The sequence below is a fragment of the Thamnophis sirtalis genome, unplaced genomic scaffold, assembly GCF_051295495.1.
Source record: "Thamnophis sirtalis isolate CommonGarterSnake01/CBP01778 unplaced genomic scaffold, rThaSir2_p1.2 scaffold_1, whole genome shotgun sequence".
NCBI lineage: Eukaryota > Metazoa > Chordata > Lepidosauria > Squamata > Natricidae > Thamnophis > Thamnophis sirtalis.
In genome coordinates, this window is record NW_028261381.1 from 44,760,945 (window position 1) to 44,773,598 (window position 12,654).

Below are 12,654 nucleotides of genomic sequence, written 5' to 3' on the forward strand. Positions count from 1 at the left end.
TGGGAATTTCAGGGAAGATAGGGTTAAAGGATTGTTGAAGTATAAATATGAAGTTTTAGAAGAATAATATCTTTCCAGTAGTTGTTGGTTTTTAAATTCTCAATTTTAACCATTTAATTATATAGAGAATAATATGTAATATAATTGCATTTTTAAAAGAGCCTATTCCACCTTCTCAAAGAAATGAATTTTGTGATATATCTGCTATGACTTCAGGCTTCTTAAATGTAATCTATCATAAGTATGGGTAAAACAGAAAAGATAAATGTCACCTTTAGCAGTTCACTTTGGAACTGTAATAAGTGACAGAGTCATATTAATTAACATGGCTGAGTTTAGTGAACATTTGTCTAATATAATAAAATGTTATAACTGTAAGCATTTTCATCCTTTTTTTTTCTATTCCTGTTCCTTTCACCTTGAGTGATGGTTGTTCCTGTTATCAAAATCTACTATCAAGAGAGCTGCAATGTGCTGCTGGGTTATTTGTCAATGCCTGACTTTATTTTTGTAAAGAGGTATTGATTTCAGGATAATAAATATTTAGTTTAACAGGACTTGATAGGGAGCAAAAGGCTACCTGAAATTAGATTAATTTAAATTGTGTACTGTGAGACACAACCCAGAATTCTCCTATTGTGAAATACATGTTGCTAGACATACTCAATGATAGGGAAGCCACCAAGATGCCCTAAGATATTTGAGTTTTTTGAATCTCATAATCCACTGATTTTGCTAAATCTGCTGATTTTGATGGAAATCGGATTCCAAAACAGCCATTAGGCAAATTACACTGTATTTTATTAATTTTTATAATTGGTAATTTTTCAGACAAAACCTTACTGTACACATATCAAACAAATAAGGAAATATTTAGAAGAAAATGCTGGTTTTGTTATTGCATTTAACATTCATACCAATTCTCTTGCAGAAATTATAAAGATTAATGTTGAGAAAGAGAGGGGTAGCAGACTTATGAATAAATACTGAAAAACTAAACAAAAGCCAAATTATCTGATCCCTCCATTTGTATATCTCTCTCTTTCTGTTTGGATGTGTGGAACATGTTTAACAGTGCTACTTTCTGTTCCATGGGCTGGCAGATGAAGATTTCATCTCTTAAACTGTAAATTTTATGACTTTTTCCATTTGCTAAGTCTCCTAACATTTGGCATCTTGTATGCACCTTTTCCAAATTTGCATAGTTGTTAATGTAAATTGCTTTAAGAACCTTTTTTAAAATGCAAATTACTCTCATTTTGTTCATTGATAGATCCATTTCCATAGTACTGTATTTACTGTGACTTTCTCTACTAATGTAACCTTTTTAAAAGATTTGATTTAGATTCTGGTTTCAGTATGTACGACTTTTCAGATATATTTTTTTCTGCATAGGACCTCTAAAAATCAGGGAGAAAAGGTTATCAACTAGATTTGGTTTAGTGCTAACCAAAAAGGCACTTGGAACTCCACTGAAAGAAAAATGCCCCGATTTGCTCAGTGGGATCTATAATTATTTGTTTTATCATACTATTGATATTGTGTTGGTGTACACTTCTTGAATAGATGGATCACATAGGTTAGTTAGTGACTTTATTGTATCTGTTTTCTTTACACATACAGGTAGTTCTCAACTTACGACTACAATTGAGCCCACAATTTCTGGTGCTAAATGAGAAAGCTTTTAAGTTCATTTTGTCCCATTTTAGGACCTTTCTTGCCACAGCTATTATCACTGTGGTTGTTAAATTAATAACACAAGTCAGTTGCCAAGCACCTAAATTTTTATCATATGATCATGGGGATGTTGCAATGGTCAAAAGTTGAAAAATGGTCATAAGTCACTATTTTCAGTGCCATTGTTACTTCAAACAGTCACTAAATGTACTGTTGTAAGTCAAGGACTACCTTACGTTACATTAAGAGAGATGATAAAGTACTTTATCTCTTAAGTATTCTTTAACTACTGTATTTTTCAGAGTATAAGATACACCCCCCCCCCTTAAAAGTGGCTGGAAATGTCTGTGTGTCTTATTCAGTGAATATTGCCCCCAATGCGCCGTCCCCCACCCTTCAGCCATTTTCAGCCTCTGGGGGTCATGTTTTTGGCCTCTGCACGCTTCACTTTAGACCCATTCTAGGCTACGGGGATCGCCACAACACATCGCTGTCGATCATTGCCTCTGCACATCACATTTTTGGCCTTTGTGTGTCGTGTTTTTGGGTAGTTCCCCGCCACCTGGAACTGGCTGAAAACGTGACGTGCGGAATCAAAAATGTGACACACTGAGACCAAAAATGCGATGCATGGAGGCCATGCATAGCCTGGAACGGGTCTAAAATGGAGCATGCGGAAGCCGAAAACGTGACATACGGAGGCGGTAATGGGCTGTGGTGATGCCCGCAACCTGGAGCAGCTGTTTGATGGTATTCCGGGAGGCCGTTCTAACTGCCTCAACAATAATCAGCTGCTAGTCAGATGAATACCGATGGATGCTGGTAGGCAGAGGCAGAATTATTTTTCTTGTTTTCCTCTCCAAAAACTAATGTGCATCTTATACTCCAAAAATATGGTATGTCATATATGTGTAGTTGGTGGTTTTTAACGAGTTCTGTATTAGCTAGGTCTGTGATGGCAAAGCTATGGCATGCGTGCCAGAGGTAGTATGCATGCCATGCATGCGTGAGGATGGAGTGCATGAGGGGGAATCGCACGTTCATTCGTGGGGGGGCTGGATATGTGTGGGGTGAATGTGCGGGGATACATGTGCATGTTTGGGACATGTGCAGAGGTTTCACGTGCATGAGTGGAGGCTGGGCACATGTGTGTGTGTGTGGTACATTGCATTTTGGGGGTCGGGCATACAAACGCACTTTGGGCACTTGTTCCAGAAAAGGTTAGCCATCACTGACCTACATGGATTTTTTTTTGTCAAAAGCTGTTAAACAAAAGTTTAAATCAGACACCTTTAAATTAAAATGATCCTACTTGATACTGATGATCAGTGCTAGTTTTCTATCTTTACTTTGCCAGGGACCAAAGTAAACTGATTTGAATTCTCTCCTCTTGTTCATATGCTCAGAGTTATGCCTCCAAAGGACAGCTTCTTACATTAAACTTTGTCGGGGTATGTGTGCATGCACAATACTTTTGGCACAATTTGGTATACAAAGATAAAAACAAAGAATTGGAAATTCAAATGGTGAATTGTATGGTGAGTTTTGCGCTTGCAAATTATATAGAGAGAAAGAAATATCCCATTCAGAAGATTTCTCCTGAGATCAAATAAAACTTAAACTCACCTCATGAGGGGGAAAAATAGCCTGTTGGGTTTGCTGTTGTAAAGTAGCTTACAGAGACCCCTGCTCCAAGCTTTGTCAGAAAACACTGGATAACATGGTGCATGGTGCTTGTGGTTGTTGAAATCTGTTTTTCAGGGGATATAGGAAACAGAACTTTCATGGAAAATGTGCAGGCAAAATTCCTCTGTGATTTCTTTCTTTCTCAATGATGAAGAGCAGGAGGTGCTACCAACGGTCTATAGTCAATCCTGATTGCTCCATAGACTGAGAGAAAAAGTTGCAGGCACGCATCTGCTCCTCCTTCCCAGTTCCTGTCAGTCTATGGTCCAAATAGGCTGACATTTTGATAGCTTAGCATTGTTAGCATAGCTAAATTGATTGATTGAATTAGTGCAGGTTAATTTGTCATTTCTAAAATTATTTGAAATTTTACCTAAAGTGACTGTGGGTGTGGAGGAAGCGTTGGACTGGTCGCCATCTTGCGCGCCGCCGCGTTATGATCGCCTTAATCTGGTGATTTCAAATTGAAGGCTCCACTGCAGGAACGGAGGTAAGAGAGTGGCTGGCACTTTATTTGTGGATGGCTCGCATGGCTGTGACCCTGTAATCGGGAAAAGTCGCGATTACAGTTTAAGCAACAATCTTCTGATTAGACCTTTCCTTCCTTTGCAGTGAGTCCGCAGCCACTCTTCATTTGAAAAGTGGTTCCTGGGACGCTGATAGTCACGCCGGAGCTAGACTTGTAGGGGTCCTCCCCTCAGTAGTGTTCATCGCCTTGTGGCCGTTAGCTGTGTGCCATTTCTAAAGGAGCAGGCAGCCATTATTTGTGACGAGCGGCAATTTTGAACTTCAACAGGCAGCAGCGGCCATTTTGTGGGACCAATAGAACAGTGTCAGGTTACAAGATTAGCTGGCCGAAAATCGACAAAAAATGGGAAGGCAACCCATTGTGCACATTTGACACCGGGTTGAAAATTGAGCACACCTATTGAAGGGACTTAGAGATGGCATCTAAAGAAGTGGCTGATCCTCAGGGCTCTGAGGCATCGACTTCTGGGACGCAGGCTAGAGACAGGACCGCAAAACCAACAGTGGCACAGAGACCTTCCAGGGCCACGCTGCGTGATGAACAACGCAGGCAAAAGGCCCTGGAAAAGCGAGTGGTCCGGGTGGAACGATTACTCCAATTACAGCAGGAACACGTAATCCGGTCTCCCCCTAGAGTGTAGCCCTGAGTCTTCCTTGGCCCAGTCCCCTGACAGGGAGGTTAGGGCTTTCCGAATGATGTTTCTTCTTCCCTCTTTGTATCCCCCAGGGCCATCTGGGGAGTTATGGAACACCCACTGGAAAGATCATCTAGAGATTGCTTGATCCCTCATTCCACCTTGGCTCCTCAATCTGAGACCTTTGAAACTGAGGACAGGGATGATGATTATGATGAGTTGCAGAATTTGCCTCCCAACATCCAAAAATTGATTGCCTCGGCAATTTCCCACAGGATTGCCTCAGGCATGAAATATCAGGATAGATGGAGTAAGGCCCCTAAAAAATCTCAATCTCATTCAGCCCCAACTCCTGCGGGGAAGGGCATTTCGGAGATGGCTTCCCCGGCTGGGGGGTTGAACCGGGGTCACCGTCTTTAGCTAGTGAAGGGTCAGTGACTGAGGAGGAGCCCATGCATGGGCTGGTTATGTCAGACGATAAGGATTCAGGGAAACAGGACACCCCGACCTTTGCTGGCCTCTTTCAACCTTCCTTGTTTAAATAGCTCCTAAATAAGGCAAAGTCTACAACTAAATTGGGGGGAAGTGATATCCATCCCACTCCCGATGCTTGTAAGGACTTGATGCAAACTATGTTTGCTAAGGCATCTCTAGATAAAGAGGATGTCCCAGCCCCACCTCTCTTCCTGGAGGTTGTCAAGAGTCAGTGGGCCCAGCCTGGTACATTCCCAAATCCCAGGGTGAACGACAGGAGGTTTTATAAAATGGATCAGGCCTTTTCTCAGGCACTACAGGTGCCTTGTCCTCTTCAGCAGCAGTAGTAGCAGGTGATGTAGTGGACAAGCTGAAGCCCTAGGACAAGAAGGCAGAACTCATTCTTAGGAAATGGTTTCAGGCTTGGTCCATTAAGACAGTGGCTGCGGCCTCCTTTTTTAACAGAACCACTCTATTATAGCTGTAGCAATTACAAGAGAACACTCCCCCAGAGGACGCTCACACAATGAAAGATCTTAGCAAAATTATTGCTGCCACACAGTACTGGTAGAAAGCTCTTTGGGAAATCCTTGGATCCAATTTTAGTGGAGAACAAGGAAAAAAAGAAGGTCCTTCCATCCAGGAGAACCATCCTGTGCCCTATCGCAGACGCCAGTTCTTCCGTCCCTCTGAGTCCGAGTTCCACCAGAGCAGGTACTATGGATCCAGGGGGGATAGGTTCCAGTCCAGGAATATTTTCCAGGATAGGAATAGAGGTCAGGGCCAATCTAGGCGGCCTTTTCGTGGGGTGTGTGTGTGTGTCATCCCTTCCGCAGAGGGAAGTGAATAGAATCCCACACTTCCCATAGGCGGCCGCCTGTATCATTTTGCGTCACAATGTGAACACATAACACTTGGGTCCTCGCCACTGTACAACAGGGCCTCATACTAGAATTTTTCTCTTCCCCTCCCAATCTCTTCAGAACCTTCTCCTCTTCCCGGGACACTGTTAAACGTGATCTGGTCTGGCTCGTAATTCAACACTTATTGGAGATACAGGCAATAGAGTCGGTTCCCTTAGAGGTCCAAGGACGAGGGTTTTATTCCAACCTCTTTATTGTTCCGAAGAGTTCGGGGTGGGGTGGGGTGGAGAGCAATCCTGGATCTGAAACGTCTGAATGAATTTATTGTTTATCACCGCTTTAAGATGGCGTCTTTGCATTCCATCCTGTTAGATATTAGGCAGGGCGACTTCATGGCATCCATAGACCTTATTGAAGCGTACCTTCATATCCCAATCTGGCCTTCCCATCGCAAATACCTTAGGTTCACTAAGTAAGGAGCCAATTACCAATACAGGGCATTGCCATTTGGTCTAGCTTCGGCCTCACTAACATTCACTAAAGTCATGGCGACTATGGCGGCCTATCTTAGGTCTCTCCCTGTCCGACTTCAACTTTATCTGGATGATGTCTTAGTACAGGCTCATTCTTATAACCAATTTCTGACGGATGTCCAAATTACCATTGACACCCTCCAGCAGGTCGGATTCTCAGTCAATTTTGATAAAATCCACCTAACTCCCACCACTAGGTTATTACATCTGGGAGCAATTATTGATTCCAAGGAGGGGGTGGTCTTTTTGTCACAAGACTGTAAGGCGAAGTTACAACACTTAGTCTGAGATATCAAATCGAAGAGGGTGGTTCTCATAGTAGACCTTTCGCGTCTTTTAGGAATGATGATATCGTGTATAGGGATAATCCCCTGGGCATGGTTTCACACCAGAACATTACAGTGGGTCTTGATCCCTTACCAGAGGGAAATGATGAGCAACTCACCTTTGGCCATTCAAGTGACTCCGCAGGTTCGCCTGTCACTCTGGTAATGGCTATCTGCTGTGCTCGGCCAGGGGTCACAATTCAGAGAGCCAGTGAGAATAACCGTGACTGCAGATGCAAATTTCTTCGGCTTGGGGGGGGGGGGGCTTTGATGGACTTGAAAATGGCACAGGATTGCTGGACAAAGAGAAATCTGCTCCACAACATAAACTATCTAGAGCTCAAAGCAGCATGCCTAGCCCTTCGACATTTCCAGCACGACTTGCTCCACAAACACGTGTTATTTCTCACCGACAATATCGCCATGAAGGCGCATGTGAACAGGCAAGGTGGGACTCTTTCCAGGGCTCTGTGGACACAGGCACACAGACTTATCTAGTGGGCGGAGGCACATGTGGTCTTGATCACAGTGGATCACATTTCTGGGACTGCCAATCACCATACAGACTGGCTCAGCCGAGCCACAATGAACCATGGGAAGTGGCAGTTTCACCCGGACATTTTTCAAAGCATCTGTTGCAGATTCGGAGCCCCGGTGATAGATCTCTTTGCAACACTGGCGAGATTTGTGACCAGATATTGGACTTGGGGAGCCAAGGACACGGATGTGTTGAGATGCTGATGGCCGCCAGGCCTTCTATATGCTTTCCCTCCCCTTCGCCTTCTTCCAGGGACAATCAAGAAGATAGGGTCATAGGGGGCAGAGATAATTTTATTAGCACCGGACTGACCCAAGAGGCCATGGTATGTGGACTTGATCCAACTGACAGTGTCTCCTCCTTGGAGAATTCCCAGGGAGGAGATTTGCTTGTGCCAGGGGGTGTTAATTCATCCAGAGCCTCAATGGCTCAAACTAACTGCCTGGCACTTGAAAGGGACATTTGAAGTAGGGCCCAGGTCTCTGCTAAGGTTATCTCCACCTTAGAAGCAGCCAGGTGTCCTTTGACCACTAGAATATACAAGGCTACATAGTTGGTGTTTGTACAGTGGTGTGAGGTGATGTCCATTAAGGCAGATGATAGGGTTAGGGTTAAATAGTGGCAGCCGCTATTGAGTCATGAATTCTTCCCTCCCTAAGGACAGTAGCTTGGGTATGTCCCGTTGGTAGCACCTCCTGCTCTTCGTTATTAAGAATGATCGTTGGTACTTACCTGAATGTCGATTCTAATGATGAAAGCGGGAGGTGCTACCTTCCCTCCCTATTTATTGTAGCGGCATGGGGGCAGAGGTGTAGTTTTTTTCCTTGTGAGCTTTGTTTCGCAGTTTTACTCCCTACGACCTTGAGGAACTGGGAAGGAAGAGCAAAGGCATGCCTGCAACTTTTCCCCTCAGTATATGGACCAATCAGGACTGACTATAGCCTGTTGGTAGCACCTCCCGCTTTCATCATTAGAATCAACATTCAGATAAGTACCAACGATTGTTTTCCCTAATTGGTTTTACTTTGCAATTATAAGAATTTTGGATTTTCCAAGAAGTAATACGTGGACTATATATTTGTAGGGGAAGGTGGGTGAATATGACAGATTTAAGAATGGCCATATATAAGTGCCTTATCTACCTTGCAAAGGTCCCATGTCAATTTACAATAATCTGTAATTAACCATTTAGGAATTACATCCGTTTTGCTTAACATTTCTATCCTAACCATGAGAGGGGAGCCTTAATGGATTTAAGTTTTGCAGAACTCTGATGGTGTGAAATATTGCATGTTTCTATATTCAGTATTTACTTTCTGTAAGTATCCTTTTCAGCATTTGCAAAACTCTGAAATAGTAACAATACATTTTAATTGGCTAATTTAATTAGGTCCCTAAATTTCTTTTATGGAAATTTATTTCCATATATTATTATTTCTCATTTTAAACATTCACACTTCCAAATATTTAGGTGAGATTTCCTCCTCGTAAGTCCTGTCTCCTCTGTGTAATTCTCCATAGTTTACAGTATGCATAGATATTTCATTTAATCTCTTATAACCAACCTCTAAAAACATCTGCTTATATATCACTGTCTTTGAGATCTTTTTCTGGCTCATATTTTGGTCTCTTGGTTACTGCTATTATAAATTTATTATCCAGTATGATTTATAATACCAGAGCTTGTGCAAATAATGGCTTAATACCAAGAAAGATTTTTTTATTCTGTAATAAAATTATATGCCTAAAATTTGATACAATACTGTGGGTATTTCATAAAATTTAGGTTATAAGCATCAAATCTATTTGAAACTTATGGCAGCTCACAAACAAGGTAATGCTGTGTGTGTGTATGTGTGTGAATGTGTGTGCGCGCGCACACACACACACTCCTAAAGTTCTAACCTTTTCATGATGGAAAAGGGCTTATGGATCCTACTATTGGAGAAATGGAAGCTCTTGTATTTTCCAGTGGAGAAAGAAAATTATTTGACTGAATGAAAGAATGTTAACTACTTCACCACTGGCTGGCTAATTGAGATACAGGAATATGTGCACTTTAGAATAGAACAGAACAGAATAGAATAGAATACAAGAGAAGAGAAGAGACATAGAAGAGACATAGAAGAGACATAGAAGAGACATAGAAGAGACATAGAATAGAATAGCTTTATTTAGCTAAGTGCTTGGACACATAAGGAATTTGTATTTGGTGCATATGCTCTCAGTGTACATAAGGAGAATAAAATACATTTGTCAGTAGGATTGTAAAGAATGATACTGGAGGAAAATAAAATTTAGAAAATGAAGTATGCCAATTTAGTGATATTTTTATTACAAAGAGAGTTTTCTCTGTCCTCTATATTTTAGATAAATAGTTTTGTCATATTACATATGTTTATCAGCTCAGCGGTTTGGAAATATCTGTCTTGTCATTCAACAGCTGCTTTATGATTAGGCACAGATAATAAGGTAATTATCACTGTCTGTGCTTTCTTCATTTCATCTTTCTTTGAACTTTCTATTTCTAATTACCCCTACTTAACCATTAATGTATCTATAAAGCTTTGAATTTCATACAGAGTTGACTGTTTTCCATGAAAAATTAAATTTGTTGAACTGGTCACAAAGAAGAAATAGCTGAGTAGGTATCTATACGTATGCTGCCATATTTTCCATTTCAGATGTATTTGGTCTTCAGACGCTCAGGACCCGACTATTAAGTACTGTAAATTCAAGAGATGATTCCCTGCTGTCTCCAACAGCACTACAGTACTTCAGTTGTAGTAAGGCAGGATGCATTCTCTGAAGTGGTTTTTACTTTCTGAAGCACACTTAACAACTGTGGGGGTTTCTGCCAGAAATTAAAAATAAATATATATAATTATTCAAATTTTTCCCTTCCTTCAAAATCAGCTGCTCTCATTATTTTCTTTTAAATTATTGGTATCAGGTTGTACTTCTGTATTTTGTTATTATAGTTAAAAAAACATTTAAGCGAAAATAGCTTTGCAAGTAAAAAAAAAGGGTGATAGCAACAATAATTTATTAAACTTTTCACGAATTTGCAATTTATACAGCCAGTAGCCTTTATGGCTAGGAAATTATGAGTAATTCTCACTTAACCACCACATTTGGAAATGCGAAAGGCTATTGCTAAGTAACATGGTCATTAAGCAAGACATGTGACCCCAATAGACCATGGGTGTCAAACTCAATTGTGTCACGGGCCAGATCATGATGTATCATGACATTTTTTGCCTTTGCGGAGCTGGGGTGGCTGTAGCCTGTACATGACGTATCCGGCCCACGGGCCACCAATTTGATAGGCCTGCAATAGACTAAGGAATTCACTTCCGCTACAGTCATTAAGCAAATCACCTCATTAAGCATAACTATGACTTGCAATTTTATTGCTAACTTCTCCATTGATTTTACTTGTCAAAAGTTGGCTATGAAGCAGTTAAATGACAATTGTGGGATATTGTAATAGTTGTAAATGCTTTCTGTTTGCAAAATACCCAAATCTTTTTTATATGACCAAGGGATGCTGAACTCTCATAAGTGCAAGGAACAGTGGCAAAGTTTTTTCCCCCCAGGATTATTGTAAACGTGAATTGTCTCATTAAACAGGGTGGTTGTTATGCAAGGACTACCTTTATGTGTTTTGAAATTCTAATCATCTGATGGGATCTTGGTTAAAGGTGACTGACCCAGGGTAAAGTCTTTACTCAGATTGTCTTTCAATAGAAGCCTAGGTCTTAAGCTTCACACATTGGACCTCTGCTTAATTTTGTCACTTTTTTTTAAAGCGCGAGAAGCTGGTACATGAGTTGGAGGAAGAGCGACATTTGAGATTTGAAAGTGAAAAAAAACTACAAGAAATGACCCTGGAATCTGAGCGCCACAGGGTTCAAATGTGTGGACTGCAACAGCAGTTTTCAAGGTAAGCAGAAGGTTTGAAAAATTACCCGATTTAAATACTTTTATACTGTACATACATATAGACACTTGAATACATAAGTAAATAGAATATGTTGTCATAGTTGTTACTAATTTTCAAACATGATCTGTTTCCTTGTCCAATAGAAGCTTGTCTTCAGTGGTGGGTTTCAATTTATTTTACTACTGGTTCATAAGTGGGAATGACTTGATCCTTAGGAATGTGTATATGTATGGGGAGAAATGCTCCTAGGGAATGATAAAAGAGGATATAGCGCATAGCTGCACAATGTGCAGAGAAAAAGACTCAAAAAGGAACCTCCTTAGATTATCAGGCTGTAAAAAGGGACTGTGGGAGATTTGTACTTTCAGACCTGCAATATTCTGTTAATGCACCCATACAATAAAATAGAATTTGCTCATCTGATCCCGTTTCCTATCTGGCTTACCCCAGAAGGCCAGTGGTACCTGACAAAACTAAAAAAAGAATTTATATGACTGAACTATTCTTGATAAGTTAATTCAGCTGTTATTACAAATACAAATACAGATAAATCCTTGACTTACAGTCATAATTGGCACTAAAACTTCCATTGCTAAGTGATGTAGTAGTTAAGCAAATCACTCTGGTCATTAAGCAAATCCAGCTTCCCTCACTGACCCTGAGTTGTCACATGACCCTGTGCAGCTGCAACCATTGTAAATAGATGCTGGTTATCAAGTGCCTGAATTGGATTATGTGACCATGGGAATGCTGTATGGATCATAAATGCAAGCACTAGTTGTAAGTCACCATCCTAACTCTGAACGGTTGCTAAATGAACGATTGCAAGTGAAGGATTTACCTGTAGCAGGATACTTATTAGAGAAAATGGAAAACTGAATAATTCCTAGTGCTGAAATCTGATAGTATGTGAATGATCTTGGGAGACGGGAGGAAGATTTCCAGTCTACCACATGGTCTGTTAAGAGGCAGCTGTGAGGGTACAGGTGGGGAAAAAGGATAGAAAGTATTTCAGAAGGCAGTTTTCTTTCTAAAAGATGTATGAATTCTTTATCACTGATAAACCCAGAAGTTATCAATGAAGATATTGATAGTTTATTACTGTTATAAGAGACATGAGCACAAGCTGATCATCAAGGTGTATTCAATTCATATGAAGATCACATCTCAGTTTCACAAGCCAATATATGAATTTTATACAAAAATACCAGCTTTCCTTCTATTTTCAAGTAGGATACTGAATAAAACCAGGAAATCAGAAGTTGGCTTATAATGTTTGGAAGACTTTTATTAATCATTTTTACTTTTACTCACAGAACTTACATGATCACCTATCTCATATAATGAGTCTATTTTCCCCTAGTTCCGATATAATGGGAAACATAATGAGCCTGTGCAACCTAGCTTGCTTTCTCAATATGAAGTGGAGCAGAGAGGTTATATGTGGT

At 40.7% G+C, this 12,654-nt stretch overlaps 1 protein-coding gene across 5 annotated transcripts in view; it reads left to right on the forward strand.

The window, feature by feature from the left end:
- The window catches only part of NCKAP5 (NCK associated protein 5), a 615,409-nt gene that overhangs the window by 262,016 nt on the left and 340,739 nt on the right, over nt 1-12,654 (forward strand). For all 5 annotated transcript variants that reach the window (XM_014075805.2, XM_087711234.1, XM_014075806.2 and 2 more), the window contains one exon: nt 11,073-11,206. In XM_014075805.2, coding sequence (XP_013931280.2) covers nt 11,073-11,206 — 134 coding nt within the window. The remainder of the gene's footprint in view (nt 1-11,072; nt 11,207-12,654) is intronic.